General features: G+C 38.2%; 1 protein-coding gene across 13 annotated transcripts in view; it reads left to right on the forward strand.

The window, feature by feature from the left end:
- LOC309642016 (uncharacterized protein) overlaps positions 1-22253 on the forward strand; it is a 302740-nt gene that overhangs the window by 77226 nt on the left and 203261 nt on the right. For 2 of the 13 annotated variants that reach the window (XM_082422932.1, XM_082422931.1), the window contains exon 4: positions 21849-21948. The exons of the other annotated variants lie outside the window; for them this stretch is intronic. In XM_082422932.1, coding sequence (XP_082279058.1) covers positions 21849-21948 — 100 coding nt within the window. The remainder of the gene's footprint in view (positions 1-21848; positions 21949-22253) is intronic. 13 annotated transcript variants of the gene reach the window in all.

Below are 22253 nucleotides of genomic sequence, written 5' to 3' on the forward strand. Positions count from 1 at the left end.
CAGACCACACTCTTTCTGTTTCCAGGCTTATGCCTTCCTGCTTCCTGTTGGAAGAACACTTCTCAGTTTACAGTTGAAATAAATGGTATTTCCTGACCTCAGTCAATTGTTGGGATTATGCTCCTGTCACTCCCTGGATTACATATCCAGCTCTGCATACTGCACACTCCTATGTTCTTTTCAGTGCTTAACATTTATATGTTTTTAAGAGATAATGTTTCTAAATGTCCTTTAGTTAGAGTATTACAATGCATAAGACTTCAAACACTTTAAAATGAGAGACACATAAATCCCATTAATGCTCTTTTTTGAGAGAAAGCAGATATATAAATGGCAGCTTTTTATAGGTTTATAAATCTACAAAATTCTATATCAAGAATCTTTTTCTATGATTCTACTTTATCAGTTTCTAAATGTGAAAGGCCAAGAGCAGAATGAGTTGGAAATATTTCTTGGACTCTGGATCTAAATTTTGAGAAATTTAGAAGAGTATGAAGATAATATTGGTTACCATTTACAAGGTCTTTTCATAGTAAAACAAAACATAAAACCCTAAAATAATATTCCAAATTCACAGGTGTGATTTGGCCAGGCTAATAATTTTTAATTATGTATATATATATGTATATATATATATATTTTTTTTAACATCGTTATTGGAGTATAATCACTTTACAGTGGTGTGTTAGTTTCTGCTGTATAACAAAGTGAATCAGCTATAGGTATACATATATCCCCATATCCCCTCCCTCTTGTGTCTCTCTCCCACCCTCCCTATCCCACCCCTGTAGGTGGTCACAAAGCACCGAGCTGATCTCCCTGTGCTACGCAGCTGCTTCTCACTAGTTATCTGTTTTACATTTGGTAGTCTATATATGTCCATGCCACTCTCTCACTTCACCCCAGCTTACCCTTCACCCTCCTCGTGTCCTCAACTCCATTCTCTACGTCTGCATCTCTGTTCCTGTCCTGCCCCTACGTCCTTTAGAACCCTTTTTTTTTTTTTTTTTTTTTTTAGATTTCATATATATGTGTTAGCATACGGTATTTGTTTTTCTCTTTCTGACTTACTTCACTCTGTATGACAGACTCTGGGTCCATCCACCTCACTACAAATAGCTCAATTTCGTTTCTTTTTATGACTGAGTAATATTCCATTCTATATATGTGTTCTTTATCCATTCATCTGTCGATGGACACTTAGGTTGCATCCATGTCCTGGCTATTGTAAATAGTGCTTCAATGAACATTGTGGTACATGACTCTTTTTAAATTATGGTTTTCCCAGGGTATATGCCCCATAGTGGGATTGCTGGCTTGTATGGTAGTTCTATTTTTAGTCTTTTAAGGAACCTCCATACTGTTCTCCATAGTGGCTATATCAATTTACATTCCCACCAACAGTGCAAGAGGGTTCCCTTTTCTCCACACCCGCTCCAGCATATATTGTTTGTAGACTTTTTGATGATGGCCATTCTGACCGGTGTGAGGTGATACCTCATTGCGGTTTTGATTTGCATTTCTCTAATGATGAGTGATGCTGAGCATCCTTTCATGTGTTTTTTGGCGATCTGTATAACTTCTTTAGAGAAATGTCGATTTAGGACTTCTGCCCATTTTTGGATTGGGTTGTTTGTTTTTTTGTTATTGAGCTGCATGAGCTGCTTGTAAATTTTGGAGATTAATCCTTTGTCATTTGCTTCATTTGCAAATATTTTCTCCCATTTTGAGGGTTGTCTTTTTGTCTTATTTATGGTTTCTTTTGCTATGCAAAAGCTTTGAAGTTTCATTAGGCCCCATTTGTTTATTTTTGTTTTTATTTCCATTTCTCTAGGAGGTGGGTCAAAAAGGATCTTGCTGTGATTTATGTCATAGAGTGTTCTTCCTATGTTTTCCTCTAAGAGTTTTATAGCGTCTGGCCTTACATTTAGGTCTTTGAGTTTATTTTTGTGTATGGTGTTAGGAAGTGTTCTAATTTCATTTTTTGACATGTAGCTGTCCAGTTTTCCCAGCACTGATTATTGAAGAAGCTGTCTTTTCTCCATTGTATATTCTTGCCTCCTTTATCAAAGATAAGGTGACCATATATGCATGGGTTTATCTCTGGTCTTTCTATCCTGTTCCATTGATCTATATTTCTGTTTTTGTGCCAGTACCATACTATCTTGATTACTGTAGCTTTGTAGTATAGTCTGAAGTCTGGGAGCCTGATTCCTTCAGCTCCGTTTTTCTTTCTCAAGATTGCTTTGGCTATTCGGGGTCTTTTGTGTTTCCATACAAATTGTGAAATTTTTTATTCTAGTTCTGTGAAAAATGCCATTGGTAGTTTCATAGGGATTGCATTGAATCTGTAGATTGCTTTGGGTAGTATAGTCATTTTCCCAAGGCTGATTCTTCCAGTCCAGGAACATGGTATATCTCTCCGTCTGTTTGTATCATCTTTAATTTCTTTCATCAGTGTCTTATAGTTTTCTGCATAGAGATCTTTTGCCTCCTTAGGTAGGTTTATTCCTAGGTACTTTATTCTTTTTGTTGCAGTGGTAAATGGGGGTGTTTCCTTCATTTCTGTTTCAGATTTTTCATCATTAGTATATAGGATTGCAGAGGTTTCTGTGCATTAATTTTCTATCCTGCTATTTTACCAAATTCATTGATTAGCTCTAGTAGTTTCTGGTAGCATCTTTAGGATTCTCTATGTATACTATCATGTCATCTGCAAACAGTGACAATTTTACTTCTTCGTTTCCAATTTGGATTCCTTTTATTTCTTTTCCTTCTCTCATTGCTGTGGCTAACACTTCCAAAACTATGTTGAATAATAGTGGTGAGAGTGGGCAACCTTGTCTTGTTCCTGATCTTAGTGGAAATGGTTTCAGTTTTTCACCATTGAGAAATATATTGGCTGTGGTTTTGTCACATATGACCTTTATTATGTTGAGGTAAGTTCCCTCTATGCCAGCTTTCTGTAGGATGTTTATCATAAATGGGTGTTGAATTTTGTCCAAAGCTTTTTCTGCCTCTATTGAGATGATCATATGGTTTTTATCCTTCAATTTGTTAATATGGTGTATCACATTGATTGATTTGCATATATTGAAGAATCCTTGCATTCCTGGGATAAACCCCACTTGATCATGGTGTATGATCCTTTTAATGTGCTGTTGGATTCTGTTTGCTATATTTTGTTGAGGATTTTTACATCTGTGTTCATCAGTGATACTGGTCTGTAGTTTTCTTTCTTTGTGACATCTTTGTCTGGTTTTGGTATCAGGGTGATGGTGGCCTCGTAGAATGAGTTTGGGAGTGTTCCTCCCTGTGCTATATTTTTGGAAGAGTTTGAGAAGGATAGCTGTTAGCTCTTCTCTAAATGTTTGATAGAATTCGCCTGTGAAGCCATCTGGTCCTGGGCTTTTGTTTGTTGGAAGATTTTTAATCACAGTCTCAATTTTAGTGCTTGTGATTGGTCTGTTTATATTTTCTGTTTCTTCCTGGTTCAGTCTCGGAAGACTGTGCTTTTCTAAGACTTTGTCCATTTCTTCCAGGTTGTCCATTTTATTGGCATGTACTTGCTTGTAGTAATCTCTCATGATCCTTTGTATTTCTGCAGTGTCAGTGGTTACTTCTCCTTTTTCATTTCTAATTGTATTGATTTGAGTCTTCTCCCTTTTTTTCTTGATGAGTCTGGCTAATGGTTTATCAATTTTGCTTATCTTCTCAAAGAACCAGCTTTTAGTTTTATTGATGTTTGCTATCATTTTCTTCATTTCTTTTTCATTTATTTCTGATCTGATCATTATGATTTCTTTCCTTCTGGTAACTTTGGGGGGTTTTTGTTCTTCTTTCTCTAATTGCTTTAGGTGTAAGGTTAGGTTGTTTATTTGAGATAGTTCTTGTTTCTTGAGGTAGGATTGTATTACTATAAACTTCCCTCGTAGAACTGCTTTTGCTGCATCCCATAGTTTTTTGGTTGTCATGTTTTCATTGTCATTTGTTTCTAGGTATTTTTTAATTTCCTCTTTGATTTCTTCAGTGATCTCTTGGTTATTAATTAGTGTATTGTTTTGCCTCCATGTGTTTGTGTTTTTTACAGATATTTTTCCTGTAATTGATATCTAGTCTCATAGTGTTGTAGTCGGAAAAGATATTTGATATAATTTCAATTTTCTTATATTTACCAAGGCTTGATTTGTGACCCAAGATATGATCTATCCTGGAGAATGTTCCATGAGCACTTGAGAAGAAAGTATATTCTGTTATTTTAGGATGGGATGTCCTATAAATATGAATTAAGTCCATTTTATTTAATGTATCATTTAAAGTTTGTGTTAACTTATTTATTTTCATTTTGGATGATCTGTCCATTGGTGAAAGTGGGGTGTCTAAGTCCCCTACTATGATTGTGTTATTGTCAATTTCCCCTTTTATGGCTGTTAGCATTTGCCTTATGTATTGAGGTGCTCCTATGTTGGGTGCATAAATATTTACAATTGTTATATCTTCTTCTTGGGTTGATCCCTTAATCATTATGTAGTGTCCTTCTTTGTCTCTTATTATTATTTTTTTATATATAAATTTTATTTATTTATTTATTATTATTATTATTAACTTTTGGCTGTGTTGGGTCTTCGTTTCTGCGCGAGGGCTTCCCCTAGCCGCGGCAAGTGGGGGCCACTCTTCATCACGGTTCGCGGGCCTCTCACTATCGTGGCCTCTCTTGTTGCGGAGCACAGGCTCCAGACGCGCAGGCTCAGTAATTGTGGTGCACGGGCCTAGTTGCTCCGCGGCATGTGGGATCTTCCCAGACCAGGGCTCGAACCCGTGTCCCCTGCATTGGCAGGCAGACTCTCAACCACTGCGCCACCAGGGAAGCCCTCTTTGTCTCTTATAATAGTGTTTATTTTAAAGTCTGTTTTGTCTGATATGAGAATTGCTACTCCCACTTTCTTTTCATTTCCATTTCCATGGAATATCTTTTTCCATCCCCTCATTTTCAGTCTGTATGTGTCTCTAGGTCTGAAGTGGGTTTCTTGTAGACAGCATATATATGGGTCTTGTTTTTGTATCCATTCAGCCAGTCTGTGTCTTTTGGTTGGAGCATTTAATCCATTTACATTTAAGGTAATTATCAATATGTATGTTCCTATTACCATTTTCTTACTTATTTTAGGTTTGTTATTGTAGGTCTTTTCCTTCTCTTGTGTTTCCTGCCAAGAGAAGTTCCTTTAGCATTTGTTGTAAAGCTGGTTTGGTGGTGCTGAATTCTCTTGGCTTTTGTTTGTCTGTAGAGGTTTTAATTTCTCCATCGAATCTAAATGAAATCCTTGCTGGATAGAGTAATCTTGGTTGTAGGTTTTTCCCTTTCATCACTTTAAATATGTCCTGCCACTCCCTTCTGGCTTGCACAGTTTCTACTGAAAGATCAGCTCTTAACCTTATGGGGATTCCCTTGTATATTATTTGTTGCTTTTCCCTTGCTGCTTTTAATATTTTTCCTTTGTATTTAATTTTTGATAGTTTGATTAATATGTGTCTTGGCGTGTTTCTCCTTGGATTTATCCTGTATGGGACTCTCTGTGCTTTCTGGACTTGGTTGACTATTTCATTTCCCATATTAAGGTAGTTTTCAACTATAATCTCTTGAAATATTTTCTCAGATCCTTTCTTTTTCTCTTCTTCTTCTGGGACCCCTATAATTCAAATGTTGGTGCCTTTAATGTTGTTCCAGAGGTCTCTGACACTGCCTTCAATTTTTTTCTTTCTTTTTTCTTTATTCTGCTCTGCAGCAGTTATTTCCACCATTTTATCTTCCAAGTCACATATCCATTCTTCTGCCTCAGTTATTCTGCTATTGATTCCTTTTAGAGAATTTTAAATTTGATTTATTGTGTTGCTCCTCATTGTTTGTTTGCTCTTTAGTTCTTCTAGGTCGTTGTTAAACGTTTCTGGTATTTTCTCCATTCTATTTCCAAGATTTTGGATCATCTTTACTATCATTATTCTGAATTCTTTTTCAGGTAGACTGCCTATTTTCTCTTCATTTGTTTGGTCTGGTGGGTTTTTACCTTGCTCCTTCATCTGCTGCATATTTCTCTGTCTTCTCATTTTGCTTAACCTACTGTGTTTGGGGCCTCCTTTTCACAGGCTGCAGGTTCGTACTTCCCATTGTTTTTTTTGTTTTTTTTTTTTTAAATTAGAGCTTTTTTTTTTTTTTAAACTTTGGGTTTATTTATTTATTTATTTATTTATGGCTGTGTTGGGTCTTCGTTTCTGTGTGAGGGCTTTCTCTAGTTGCAGCAAGTGGGGGCCACTCTTCATTGCGGTGCGCGGGCCTCTCACTATCGCGGCCTCTCTTGTTGTGGAGCACAGGCTCCAGACGCGCAGGCTCAGTAATTGTGGCTCACGGGCCTAGGTGCTCCGTGGCATGTGGGATCTTCCCAGACCAGGGCTCGAACCCGTGTCTCCTGCATTGGCAGGCAGATTCCCAACCACTGCGCCACCAGGGAAGCCCCTTCCCATTGTTTTTGGTGTCTGCCTCCAGTGGGTAAGGTTGGTTCAGTGGGTTGTGTAGGCTTCCTGTTGGAGGGGACTGGTGCCTGTGTTCTGATGGATGAGGCTGGATATTGTCTTTCTGGTGGGCAGGACCGCGTCTGGTGGTGTGTTTTGCGGTGAACTTAGTATGATTTTAGGCAGCCTCTCTGCTAATGGGTGGGGTTGTGTTCCTGTATTGCTGGTTGTTTGGTATGGGGTGTCCAGCACTGGAGCTTGCTGGTCGTTGAGTGGAGCTGGGTCTTAGCATTGATACGGAGATCTCTGGGAGAGCTCTTGCTGATTGATATTACGTGGAACCAGGAGGTCTCTGGTGGACCAGTGTCCTGAACTCAGCTGTCCCACCTCAGAGGCTCAGGCCTGACCCCCGGCCGGAGCACCAAGACCCTGTCAGCCACATGGCTCAGAAGAAAAGGGAGGGAAAAAAAAAGAAAGAAATAAAAATAAAATAAAGTTATTAAAATAAAAAATTTAAGAAATATTTTTAAAAAGTAATAAAAAAAAAGACAAGAAAGAAGAGAGCAACCAAACCAATAAACAAATCCACCAATGATAACAGTCGCTAAAAACTATACTAAAACAAACAAACAAACAAAATAACGGACAGACAGAACCCTAGGACAAATGGTAAAAGCAAACCTATACAGACAAAATCACACAAAGAAGCATACATATACACATTCACAAAAACAGAAAAAGGAAAAAATATATATATATATATAAAATAAAGGAAGAGAGCAACCAAATCAATAAACAAATCTACCAATGACAGTAAGCTCTAAATACTAAACTGAGATGAACATAAAACCAGAAACAAATTAGATGTAGAAAGCAAACCCCAAGTCTACAGTTGCTCCCAAAGTCCACCACCTCAATTATGGGATGATTCATTGTCTATTCAGGTATTCCACAGATGCAGGGTACATCAAGTTGACTGTGGAGATTTAATCTGCTGCTCCTGTGGCTGCCCAGTGAAATTTCCCTTTCTCTTCTTTGTTTGCACAGCTCCCGGGGTTCAGCTTTGGATTTGGCCCTGCTTCTTCATGGAGGTCACCCTCTGGCATCTGTTCTTCGCCCAGACAGGAGGGGGTTAGAGAAGCGGATGATTAGGGGACTCTGGCTCACCGGGGCGGGCGGGGGCGGGAGGGGTACAGAATGCGGGGCGAGCCTGCGTCGGCAGAGGCCAGCATGACATTGCAACAGCCTGAGGTGTGCCGTGTGTTTTCCCAGGGAAGTTGTCGCTGGATCACGCGACCCTGGCAGTGGCAGGCTGCATAGGCTCCCGGGAGGGGAGGTGTGGATAGTGATCTGTGCTTGCACACAGGCTTCTTGGTGGCTGCAGCAACAGCCTTAGCGTTTCATGCCCGTCTCCGGTGTCCGTGCTGATACCTGCAGCTCGCGCCCGTCCCTGGAGCTCATTTAGGCAGTGCTCTGAATCCCCTCTCCTCGCACACCCCAAAAACAATGGTCTCCTGCCTCTTAGGCAGTTCCAGACTTTTTCCCGGACTCCCTCCAAGCTAGCTGTGGTGCACTAGCCCCCTTCAGGCTGTGTTCACGCCGCCAACCCCAGTCCTCTCCCTGGGATCTGACCTCCGAAGCTCGAGCCTCAGCTCCCAGCCCCAACCCGCCCTGGCAGGTGAGCAGACAAGCCTCTCAGGCTGGTGAGTGCTGGTCGGCACTGATCCTCTGTGCAGGAATCTCTCGACTTTGCCGTTTGCACTCCTGTTGCTGCTCTCTCCTTCGTGGCTCCAAAGCTTTCCCCCCACCCATCCCCTGTCTCCACCAGTGAAGGGGCTTCCTAGTGTGTGGAAACTTTTCCTCCTTCACAGCGCCCTCCCAGAGGTGCAGGTCCCATCCCTATTCTTTTGTCTCTGTTTTTCCTTTCTTCTTTGCCCTACCCAGGTATGTGGGGAGTTTCTTGCCTTTTGGGAAGTCTGAGGTCTTCTGCCAGTGTTCTGTAGGAGTTGTTCCACATGTAGATGTATTTTTGATGTATTTGTGGGGAGGAAGGTGATCTCCATGTCTTACTCCTCCACCATCTTGAAGGTCCCCCCCAATAATTTTTAATTATATTTTTTTGAATTACACATGTCCTACATGAATATACTGTTATTGTGAAAAATTAATATTATAGAGAAGCATACAGAGTAAAAACTTAAGTACCTCTTATCTTAATTTGGGTGCCCCAAAAGCAGATTCTGAGAAAATGGCTTAAGTATAGTTGCAATGGGAAACTCCTTGTTTTCATCCTCTACTTACCACTCACTGAATACTTCTGTATTCCAATGTGTGTGGGTTTTTCCCATATTCAGCAAGTCTTTGATTCTCTACAGATGCCAGATGTCTTGCAATTTAATTCAATTCTGACACCATCTACCCAGAGGTAGCATCAGATCCCATAAATTAAGGACTCAATCTCACAAGACTGCTATCTCACTTCATATGCCAATTGCAAGTCCAGGTAGTTACCTGGGTTTCTGACTGAACAGCTATAAATCAGAGGTTCCCACAACACCCACCTCATTTTTGATAATTTGCCAGACTGGCTTACAGAATTCAGGCAAACAGTTTATGTACTAGATTATTAGTTTATTACGAAGGATACAACTCAGGAAGAGCCAGATGGAAGAGATGCATAGGGCAAGATATGCGGGAAGGGGTGTGGAGGTTTCATGCGCTTTTAAGGCACGCCACCCTCCTAGCACCTTCATGTGTTCACCAACGCAGAAGCTCTCTGAACCCTGTCCTTCGGGGTTTTCAACTTCTGCCCCTCTACCTTTCCCAGGGATTGAAGGGTGAGGCTGATATATATATATATATCAGATTCCTTTCCGTTATAGATTATTACAAGATATTGAGTAGTTCCATGTGCTATACAGTAGGTCCTTTTTGGTTATCTATTTTATATTTAATAGTGTGTATATGTTAATCCCAAATTCATAATTTATCCCCCCAACCCCTTTCCCCTTTGGTAACCATAAGTTTGTTTTCTGTCTTTGTAAGTTTACTTCTGTTTTGTAAATAATTTTGTTTGTAAATAATATTCGTTTCATTTTTTTAGATTCCACATATAAGTGATATCATATGATATTTGTCTTTGTCTGGCTTAGTATGGTAATTTCTAGGTCCATCCATGTTGCTGCAAATGGCTTTATTTCATTCTTTTTTATGGCTGTGTAATATTCCATTATATATAGAAATAGGTATAGATACAGTTATATACCACATCTTCTTTATCCATTCATCTATTGACAGACATTTAGGTTGCTTCCATGTCTTGGCTATTGTAAATAGTGGTGCAATGAACATTGGGGGTGCATGTATCTTTTTGAATTATAGTTTTCTCTGGATATATGCCCAGGAGTGGGATTGCTGGATCATATGGTAACTCTATTTTTAGTTTTTTAAGGAACCTCCATACTGTTCTCCATAGTGGCTGTACCAATTTACATTCCCACCAACAGGGTAGGAGGGATCCTTTCTCCCCACACCATCTCCAGCATTTATTATTTATAGACTTCTTGATGATGTCCATTCTGACCAGTGTGAGGTGATAACACATAGTAGTTTTGATTTGCATTTCTCTAATAATTAGCGATGTTGAGCATTTTTTCAAGTGCCTATTGGCCACCTATATGTCTTCTTTGGAGAAATGTCTATTTATATCTTCTGTCCATTTGCTGATTGTGACTTTCTTTTTTTTTATATTGAGCTGTATGAACTGCTTATATATTTTGGAAATTAATCCCTTGTCAGTCACATTGTTTGCAAATATTTTCTCCCATTCTGTAGGTTGTCTTTTCGTTTTGTTTATGGTTTCCTTTGCTGTGCAAAAGCACTATTGTAATTCTTTTTTTTTTTTAAAGTCAGTGACCCTTACTCTTTTTATTTATTTATTTATTTGTTTGTTTGTTTTTGGCTGTGTTGGGTCTTCGTTTCTGTGCGAGGGCTTTCTCTAGTTGCGGCAAGCAGGGGCTACTCTTCATTGCGGTGTGCTGGCCTCTCACTAACGCGGCCTCTCTTGTTGCGGAGCACAGGCTCCAGACGCGCAGGCTCAGTAGTTGTGTCTCACGGGCCTAGTTACTCCGCGGCATGTGGGATCTTCCCAGACCAGGGCTCGAACCCGTGTCCCCTGCATTGGCAGGCAGCTTCTCAACCACTGCACCACCAGGGAAGCCCTGTAATTCTTTTTGAAGCCAAATAATGTTTATAAATTTTTTCTTCTATGTAATTTTTAGAATAAGCTAATCAAGGTCCACTTTTTTAAAAATCCTGAGAGGATTTGGACCATAATTGCTTTTCTTTATAATATTGAGTCTTTCTATTCAGGAAAGTGGTATGTCCCCATTTAGTTGGTTGTTTTATATGTTTGTAAAAGTTTCATTGTTTTCACATGGGTTTTGTACATTTCTTGTTTCATTTACTCCTCAAAATTTTATAGTTCCTGTTGCTACTGTGAATGGAATCTTTACAATATTTTACAAACATTATCGGCAGTGTATAAGAAAGATATTCATCTTTGCAGGGTGATTATGTATACAGCCACCTTCTTAATTAGTTATTGACAGGTAAATTTTTACCCCTTCACAGTCTCATGCTTTCAAATTCTCATATTAGCAATTGGAGACACAAGTTGGCTGCTCTTTCTGTCATCCCTTATTCCTGGAGATTAAAGACAAGTCTTTATGTTTTTGTTTTAACTAGATGTTACTTACGTTTTGGGATCTCTCAATCTAATTTTCACTACTACCACCACACTGGTCCCTTGGGAGACCCTTTCCCACCTTCAACATTTTGGCTCAAATATGGCTAGAATTAAAAAAAAAAAAAAAAAAAACTTTAGTAAATACTAATGAATATTAAAGAAAATGCTAGAAACAACAGAAACCTAGATTCATGCAAGCTCAGAATTTTTACCATAGTACCATTTACTTACTTTAAAAAGTGGTATGTATTTTAATGCATTAAAAATTTTAATTTGAGTTGATCCAGTAAAATATAAAATCTTGGAGAAATAATGAATTCTGTAATTGATTCTACAGCACTATCCACTTCCTTCTAATATTCTAATCAGAATCGCTCTGGTTCCAAGTTTTTTATTAAGGCTTTTTACTCTTAACTATAGGAGAGATATAAGTATTGATATCAGTAGGAGTTCACACATTAAGAAGTCAAGTAATTTTGGGGGGAGTTCCCTGGTGATCTTGTGGTTAGGATTTGGCACTTTCACTGCCATAGCCTGGGTTCAATCACTGGTTGGGGAACTGAGATTCCACAAGCCGTGGGTGCAGCCAAAAAAAGAAGCCAAGTAATTTTTATTTTTTTCTCTGGTATGGGTCACAAGAGAATATTCCTTTCAAAATATAGAGTTGAGGAATAAAAGTAATAAGTCATACTGAGTGAGACAGAAATTGGAAATACAAGTCCTAAGACATAAGTGAATTTGTAGCATTGAAATAAACGACTCAATGTCTTCTTTTGCTATAAATTCAAGCCATCCTAAATTACTTACACTTTCTTGGCCATACTATGCATTTTTATATCGCTGTACCTTGACACATATTGTTTCATCTTCCTGGAATTTCCTTTTTTTCTACCACTTTTGTCCATTTAGTGGACTCTTCCCAATGAGCCAGTACATTATATGTGTGCTTTCCTCATGCAGTGTTTCAGGCCATACTGTTAAAGATCATCTTCATCAGATCCAAATCAATTACTTTGCTTTTTGTAAAGCTCTTTCTAGTCTTCTAGTGACATTACTTACTTCTGTTCTACTATGTATTACATTGTATTATTACTTTTAATTGTCCTCTATGTCTCTTACATCATTGTGAGCCTCACTACCTATCACACATTTTGCCTCTAGTAAATGTGTGTTAACTGACACTTACAATGCAGTGTTCTTGTACCTTGACTTACCTAACCCTTAAGCTTCTGAACTATTTGGCCCTCCATTTATCCCACTCATTCATTTATCCATCCCATCCACCCATTCCATCCATCTCTCTATTCCATACATCCCATCTATCCACCCATCAGTTTTATTCATCTGTTCATGTATTCTGTCATCCTGTCCATCCATCCTATCTTTCCATTCTGTCTGTCCCATTCATCCATCCATCTATCCAGAAAGCACTTAATATGTGATTTCCTTTCTTTTTTTGACTGCTTTGGGTCTTTGTTGCTGCATGCGGGCTTTCTCTAGTTGCCACGAGGTGGGGATACACTATGTTGTGGTGCACGGGCTTCTCATTGTGGTGGCTTCTGTTTTTGCGGAGCACGGGCTCTAGGCATGCGGGCTTCAGTAGCTGTGGCGTATGGGCTCAGTAGTTGTGGCACACGGGCTTTGTTGCTCCACGGCATGTGGGATCTTCCTGGACCAGGGCTTGAACCCGTGTCCCCTGCATTGGCAGGCGGATTCTTAACCACTGCGCCACCAGGGAGGTCCTTAATATGTGATTTTTAACACTGTGATTGGCACTAGAAATTAAAAAATAAGAAAGATGTAATTTCTGGTTTCAAGGAACTCATAAAAGGGAAGTGGCACAAGCTAAATATATAAATCACTTTCCTATTTTTTGTAGTGGTCAAAGTAAGAGGTCAAGGTAATATTACCATTATTTTTAGTTAACTGCATTTTTTTATTTTTAAAAAATACAATAAATATTTGTTCACAAATGAAGTGGGGTTTTACTTTTTTCCTGGAATTAATATCACATAGCAATTTTTATGGCACATGAGATAACATTAATTTTCTGGAAGACGATAGATGCTTTTTCCATTATTCCAGGAGACTTTTAAAGCAACAGTATATGATGTGGTGTCTTCCAATATAATAAACGATGGTTTTATAATGCTCAGTTGCTACAAAGAGATTTACTCTATATAAAGGATAAAGCAAAATGTGTGAGCATATTTTAATGTTCATGGTTTTTAAAATGTTTTTTACCCATAAATAGATAACTTCTCTAATTTAAGAAATGAAATAAAGAAATAAAATTTTAATTTTGAATACAAACAAGATTTTAAAATATATTGCACAACTGTGATTAAAAAGGGAACAGAGAGGGAAGGACCAGCCTCCTTCCACATGTGGGAAAAAGAACCAGGCCTTGGCTTTCTTACTAGACTGGTATGAAACCAGGAAGTGGAAGAGAGGCCAGGCGGGCATGGTGTGCATGAACACCTACCTTTAACATGGTGTCCCTGTCTGCCAGCAAAATATGGCTCCATAAAACTCAGATTCTGACTGATAGGATGAACAAGTCCTCATCTCAGTGGTCAGGGTGAGCCCAGAGATAATCAAGTGTTTCTTATTAAGACTCACAGTGCTCTCATCCCAATCTTGAGCAGAATTTTAACTGCCTATGTTCTGAGGTAAAAATATGAGGAGAAAGAGAAGGTGCAAACATTTGCATTTTGCCAAATGTTACTTTATCTGTGGATAAAGTTACTGCTGTGATTTAAGTGATTCAGAGGTTAAAAAAGAATGTGGAATATTGGCTATGAAGCTTATTGCACTACATATGTATATTTTAAATTAGGTTATAATGTTCAACATTAAAAGTAAACACATTTGTTCTCTGTTTAACCTCTCTGCTAGATTTAGATAGTCAGATATTCTCACTCTAGGCACATCTCAGAGATACTGAGAGTTCAGTTGCAGACCACCTCAATAAAGCAAACATTGCAATAAAGTGAGTCACATGAATTTTTGCATTTCCCAGTGCATATAAAATTAATGTTTACACTACACTGTAGTCTGTTAAGTGTGCAATAGCATTATGTCTTAAAAAGCAGTATATATACCTTAATTTAAATAATTACTTTATTGCCAAAAATGCTAACCATCATCTGAGCTTTCAGCAAGTCCTAATCTTTTTGCTGGTGGAGGGTCTTACCTCAGTGTTGATGGCTCCTGACTGATCAGGGTGGTGGTTGCTGAAGGTTGAGGTGACTGTGGCAATTTCTTAAATAAGACAGCAATGACATCTGCCACATCAGCTGACTCTTCCTTTCACCAGCATTTCTCTGTATCATTCAATGCTGTTTGATAGAATTTTACCCAAAATAGAACTTCTTTCAAAATTGGATTTCAAACTCTGCCACTTTATCAACTAAGTTTATATCATATTCTAAATCCTATGTTGTCATTTCAACAGTCTTCACCAGGAGTAGATTCCATCTCAAGAAATCACTTTCTTTGTTCATCCATAAGAAGCAACTCCTCATCTGTTCAAGATTTAGCATGAGACTGCAGCAATTCAGTCATAGCTTCAGGCTCCACTTCTAATTCTAGTTCTCCTGCTATTTCCACTGCATCTGCAGTTACTTCCTCCACTGAAGTCTTGAGCCCCTCAGAGTCATCCATGAGGGTTGAAATCAACTTCTTCCAAACTCCTGTTCATGCTGATATTTTCGACCTCTTCCCATGAATCACGGATGTTCTTAATGGTATCTCAAATGGTGAAGCCTTTGCAGAAGGCTTTCAAGATACTTTGCCCAGATCCATCAGAGGAATCACTATCTGTGGCAGCTATAGCCTTACGAAATGTATTTCTTAAACCATAAGACTTGAAAGTTGAAATGACTCCTTGATCCATGGGCTGCAGGATGGATATCGTGTTAGCAGGCATGAAAAAACCACAAATCTCATTGTACATCTCCATCAGAGCTCTTGGGTTACCAGGGGCATTGTCAATGAGCAGTCATATTTTTATTTTATTTTTGTAAAATTTTGTTGGAGTATAGTTGATTTACAATGTTGTGTTAGTTTCAAGGGTACAGCAAAGGGATTCAGTTACACAGGTACATATATTCATTAACAGTCATATTTTTAAATAAACTTTTTTTTTTTTTTGAGCAGTAGGTCTCAACCGTGGGCTGAAAATATTTAGTAAACCATGTTGTAAACAGATGTACAGTCATCCAGTCTCTGTTGTTCCATTCACAGAGCACAGGCAGAGCAGATTTTGCATAATTCTTAAGGTCTCTAGGATTTTCAGAATGGTAAATGAACATTGGCTTCAACTTCAAGTCACCAGCTGCATTAGCCTGTCCTCTGAAGCTCTGAAGCAAGGCATTGACTTCTCTATGAAAGTCCAAGATGGCATTGTCTTCATTAGAAGGCTGTTTCCTCTACACTGAAAGTTTGTTGTTTAGTGCAGCCACCTTCATTAATATCTTTTTTTAAAATTAGTTTTTATTGGAGTATAGTTGCTTTACAGTGTTGTGTTAGCTTCTACTCCACAGCAGAATGAATCAACCATACATATACATATATCCCATTGCTTTTGGATTTCCCTCCCATTTAGGACACCACAGTGCATTAAGTAGAGTTCTCTGTGCTATACATATGTTCCCCTCAATTGTCTATTTTATACATAGTATCAATAGTGTATATGTGTCAATCCCGATCTCCCAATTCATCCCACCCTACCCCTTTCCCCCTTGGTAGCCATACATTTGTTCTCTACGTCTGTGTCTCTATTTCTGCTTTGCAAATAAGGTCATCTATACCATTTAACTAGATTCCACATATATGCGTTAATATACAGTATTTGTTTTTCTCTTTCTGTCTTCACTCTGTATGATACTCTCTGGGTCCATACATGTATCTACAAATGACACAATTTTTTTCCTTTTTATGGCTGAGTAATATTCCATTGTATATATGTACCACATCTGCTTTACCCATTCCTCTGTTGATGGACATTTAGCTTGCTTCCATGTCCTGGCTATTGCAAATAGTGCTGCTATGAACTTTGGGGTGTATATGTTTTTTTTCAATTATGGCTTTCTCTGGGTATATGCCCAGTAGTGGGATTGCTGGGTCATATGGTGGTTCTATTTTTAGTTTTTTAAGGAAACTCCATACTATTCTCCATAATGGTTGTACCAATTTACATTCCCACCAATAGTGTAAGAGGGTTCCCTTTTCTCCATACCCTCTCCAGCATTTATTGCTTGTAGACTTTTTGATGATGGCCATTCTGACTGGTGTGAGGTGATACCTCATGGCAGTTTTGATTTACATTTCTCTAATAATTAATGATGTTGAGCATCTTTTCATGTGTTTGTTGGCCATCTGTATGTCTTCTTTAGAGAAATGTCTATTTAGGACTTCTGCCCATTTCTTGATTGGGTTGTTTGTTTTTTTGTTATTGAGCTGCCTGAGCTGCTTGTATCTTTTGGAGATTAATCCTTTGTCAGTTGCTTCATTTGCAAATATTTTCTCCCATCCTGAGGGTTGTCTTTTCGCCTTGTTTATGGTTTCCTTTGCTGTGCAAAAGCTTTTAAGCTTAATTAGGTCCCATTTGTTTATTTTTGTTTTTATTTTCATTACTCTAGGAGGTGGGTCAAAAAAGATCTTGCTGCAATTTATGTCAAAGAGTGTTCTTCCTATGTTTTCCTCTAAGAGTTTTATAGTGTCTGGCCTTACATTTAGGTCTTTAATCCATTTTGTGTTTATTTTTGTGTATGGTGTTAGGGAGTGTTCTAATTTCATTCTTTTTTACATGTAACTGTCCAGTTTTCCCAGCACCACTTATTGAAGAAGCTGTCTTTTCTCCATTGTATATTCTTGCCTCCTTTGTCATAGATTAGGTGACCATAGGTGTGTGGGTTTATCTCTGGGCTTTCTATCCTGTTGCATTGAGCTATATTTCTGTTTTTGTGCCAGTACCATACAGTCTTTTTTTTTTTTTAATTATTTATTTATTTTATTTATTTTTATTTATGGCTGTGTTGGGTCTTCGTTTCTGTGCGATTGCTTTCTCTAGTTGCGGCAAGTGGGAGCCACTCTTCATCGTGGTGCGCGGGCCTCTCACTATCATGGCCTCTCTTGTTGCAGAGCACAGGCTCCAGACGTGCAGGCTCAGTAATTGTGGCTCACAAGCCCAGTTGCTGCGCGGCATGTGGGATCTTCCCAGACCAGGGCTCGAATCCGTGTCCCCTGCATCGGCAGGCAGATTCTCAACCACTGCGCCACCAGGGAAGCCCCGCATACAGTCTTGATTACTGTTGCTTTGTACTATTGTCTGAAGTCTTAGCTAGATCTTCTGGATAACTTGCTGCAGCTTCTACATCAGCCCTTGCTGCTTCACCTTGTGTTATGGAGATTACTTCTTTCCTTAAACCTCATGAACCAATCTCTGCTAGCTTCAAGCTTTTCTTCTGCAGTTTCCTCATCTCTCTCAGCCTTCATAGACTTGAAGGGGGTTAGGGCTTTGCTCTGGATTAAGCTTTCACTTAAGGGAATATTGTGGTTCGTTTGCTCTTCTATCCAGACCGCTAAAACTTTCTCCATATCAGCAATAAGGCTATTTCACTTTCTTACCATTCATGTGTTCACTGGAGTAGCGTTTTTTTATTTCCTTCAAAAACATCTCCTTTGCATTTACAACTTGGCTAACTGCTTGGCCCAAGAGACCTAGCTTTTGGCCTATCTCAGCTTTCAACATGCCTTTCTCACTAAGCTTAATCATGTCTAGCTTTTGATTTAAAGTGAGAGACATGTGACTCTTCCTTTCACTTGAACACTTAGAGGACATTTAGGGTTATTAATTGGTCTAATTTTAATATTGATGTGTCTCAGGGAATAGGAAAGCCTGAGGAGGGGTAGAGAGACAGGGGAATGGCTGGTTGGTGGAGCAGTCAGAACACACACAACATTTATGGATTAAGTTCACTGTCTTATATGGGTGCGGTCATGGCACCTCAAAACAATTACAATAGTTACATCAAAGATCCCTGATCATAATCACCATAACAAATATATAGTGAAAAACCTTGAAATATTGCAAGAATTGCCAAAATGTGACACAGAGACACAGAGTAAGCAAATGCTATTGGAAAAGGGTCACTAATAGACTTGCTCGACACAAACTCACAATTTGTAAATAACACAGCATCTGTGAATCACAGTAAATCAAAGTGCAATAAAATGAGGTATGCCTGTATTGAGGGTCTTCTGCTAATGAACTGCATCTAAAACTACAACTAATATACTGTTTCCTTTAATATGATATGCATGTACTTTCATGAAATTTCTAAATTATGTGCTCCAAGACTAAACTGCAGAAAATTCATCATTGTTACACCATTAAATAAATCTCAGTGGAAGACAGAACAATTTAAATCTAAACAAATATACCTCTAGTTTACTATCAAAAGTTATCTAAAACCAAGATGCAGTATCTTATTTTAATTCTTGAAAATTGTGTTTTGAAAGACTACATCTTCCCTGTTCTTGCCACCATTTTTATCAACTGGAATAGAATTGATGATGGGATGATTTATGCCATTTTGTATACATTAAAAATTCAAGCCTGTTGCAAGTATGTACTTGTTAAAAACAAAAACAAAACCCTCAAAGCTGAAAAGATATTGTAAAAATTTTCATCTAAAAGTTTGTTTTGGTAAAAGAAGATATCTAAATGAGAAAGTTTTCTATTATGAAAATAAATATCAATTAATAAACAAATTTTTATAATTGATCTACTCTATATTTATTCTAATTTAAGATTAAATTAAAGCTCAGAAATTTTTATGTTTCTAGCAAAGTAGAAAATAATGACATCTTGCTGTTTCCTTTGGCTTTCTGCTACTAACTCTCATGTTGGTAGTTGCATAGCATGGTATGTTAATTAATTCCCAAGGCTGCAAAATAAATTATTCTTAGAAAATATGATCTACCCATTTATCTTTTGGCAACATGTCAATGGAATATTCCTTAGGAAATACAGCAATTAAAGGAATTAACAATTAAAAGTTATCCATATTTCATGGTTAAAACAAAAGCATATAATTTATATCAAAGTACTTTGAAAAATATGGAGTGCTGTGCAAATGTAAAATAATAATAACTTTTGTATTTTTAATCTTAATTTTCCTAGTGTCTTTTCTCCTGTTTAGTAGGGCTTCTTTGTGCCTTGCATTTGATCTCTAATTCCATTTCTTTCTCTCTTGGCCAACCCTACCAGGCAGTGAATAAGAAAGGGATAAGGAACTAAAAAAGCACTGTGCTAGACCCTTTAGATAATGATCTCATTTAATCTTAGAGCATGGAAAACTCTCATTATTAGATAAGTCAGATGTCTGTGACTCTTCTGGCCATAGGTGAAATAGGTCTTGGTTATTGTTTTGTTTGTGTCTGCTTTTGTCTTGATGTTATTATTCCTGTTAGTTTCCTTACTGCTACTTCAATGATCTTGAGTCCTTGAAACAAACAAAGAAAAAAAAAACAGGCCATCATAAAATGATTGAACTTGAAAGGATCATTAAGGATCCTCAAGCCCAATCAATTCCCTTCATTGTAGAGATAAAGAAACTAAGGGCTACTAGGAGCAACATGACAAGGACTAAATGCCACAAGCAACAATCAACTTTCCCTTGTTCAGTTCAAAACTACTTCACCATTTAGCATCTCTAAGAGTTAGGACAGAATTATGACCAAGGTGCTATGATAGCATGAGGAGGGATACTTAGCTGAGAATGTGTGTGTGTGTGTGTGTGTGTGTGTGTGTGTGTGAGAAAGAGAGAGAGAGAAATGCAGAGAGACAGAGAGAGGAAGAGTTCTCAGGAGATGGGTGAAAAAAGTTTTCCTGCAGTGATTGACACCTTAGGATCAATAAGAAGTAATCCAGGTTTAGATGAAGAGGAAAGGGCATTAAATTCAGAGGAAATAGCATATTAAAAAATATGAAAGGTTGAGAGAACATGGGTGTGTGAAACTGAATGAGGGAATTAAAATGGCATATAAAATGGCCAATGGAAAATATCATTAATATTATGAAGACTCGAGAGGTAAATTCTTCTCAGAGATCTGTAAGTATTTGTTTTGATGATCTTGTACTTTAATTATCTTATGGGATTCACATACCCTTCCTCCCTATGTTTTTCTTTTTTACCATGGCTACCAGGAAGCTTAGTGCTTAGTTTTATATTTTTTTTAAATAAATTTATTTATTTATATATTTATTTTTGCCTGCATTGGGTCTTTGTTGCTGTGCGTGGACTTTTCTCTAGTTGCACCGAGTGGGGGCTACTCTTCATTGTGGTTCGCGGGCTTCTCATTGTGGTGGCTTCTCTTGTTGCAGAGCATGGGCTCTAGGTGCACAGGCTTCAGTAGTTGTGGTGCATGGGCTCAGTAGTTGTGGCTCTCTGGCTCTAGAGCGCAGGCTCAGTAGTTGTGGCGCACGGGCTTAGTTGCTTCGTGGCATGTGGGGTCTTCCGAACCAGGGATCAAACCCGTGTCCCCTGCATTGGCAGGCGGATCCTTAACCACTGCGCCACCAGGGAAGCCCTTAGTTTTTTATTTAATTGTGGTAGCCTCTTTTGAGACTTGTTTTTCTGATATAATTATATTATCCTTTTTAAAAATTTCCTTCTTATTTATTTGTTTTTGTTTTTCTCTTGTTTAAGTTGTCTTTAAAAGAAGTATTTTTGCTTACTTATTGACGGTCTGAAAGAGTCCCTGATATGGAAGAGAGGACAACTCCAGACAAATTGTGTCTACTTCTCTACTTCTGGCCAGGACTGTCCCTGTTTTGACCAATGACTTTTTTCATGGCTGTAGAGAATAATTTTTTGGTGTTAATAGACATGTGATTCAATGGCATAAGGATTTAATTAAAATGTTGAAGCTTAGATGTGACAAGCCAAAATGGAGACCAGTTAATTAAGCATAGAATGACCTTTTACAATAATCAAAGAATTTCCTTTATTTCTTCCAGAGATTCAAAGTTTAAATAGCCTTTTTATATTCCACATAAAATATACAGGCTTAAAGTTTCCAGGAAGGTATTTTTTGGAATTCTAATCTATTTTCTTGATTGATTCTAAAATTGGGATAATGTGCCACCCCTAAATTCCTGAACGTAAAAATTTTTTTCAGCTCTGTAGTCACACAGTCTGTTAAATCAAACAAACATTTTTTCCCTGTAAGCCATACTCAAATTTTTTTTGAAAGAAAGCAAGTCGCAAATAAACAGGAAAATATTTTTAAGCACCTACCTTGTAGCAGACATTTTACCAGGTATCAAGATTATAAAGATAAATGTTTATAGCCAGGTAGGGGAGACAAATTTTTTTTTAATTGTTATGTCATTGTTATGGGTTGAATGTTTGTATCCACCCCCCCACCAAATTCATATGTTGAAATCCTAACCCCTAATGTGATGGTATTAGGAGGGGGGACCCTAGGAAGTTTTTTACATAATGAAGGTGGCGTCCTCATGGATGGGATTAGTACCTTATAAAAGGGACCCCAGAGAGATCTTCACCCCTTCTTCCATATGAAGACACAGTGAGAAGACGACCATACATGAACCAGGAAGTGGGCTATTACCAGACACAAAATCTGCCAGCGCCTTGATATTGGACTTACCAGCCTCCAGAACTGTGAGAAATAAATTTCTACTGTTTATAAGTCACCCAATCTATGTTATTATTTTAAAGAAGTCCAAACTGACTAAGGCAGACATGATGTGGCAAGAAGCAGACACTTGAGCTGGCTCTTGATCAATGACAAGTATTTTGCCAAGTGACTATCTGTGCTGAAGAGTGAGGATTGTGGTGAGGAAGGAATTGCATATGCAAATGTATCCATTCTTTAGAGAAGAGTAATCTGGTCAGACTGGTTGGACTATTAAATATGGTAGGATCCCTTGTGATGGTAGAATCCAGAGTGAGTGATTGCCAGAAAG

The sequence above is a fragment of the Balaenoptera physalus genome (genome assembly GCF_965194825.1).
Source record: "Balaenoptera physalus genome assembly, chromosome: 13".
Lineage (NCBI taxonomy): Eukaryota > Metazoa > Chordata > Mammalia > Artiodactyla > Balaenopteridae > Balaenoptera > Balaenoptera physalus.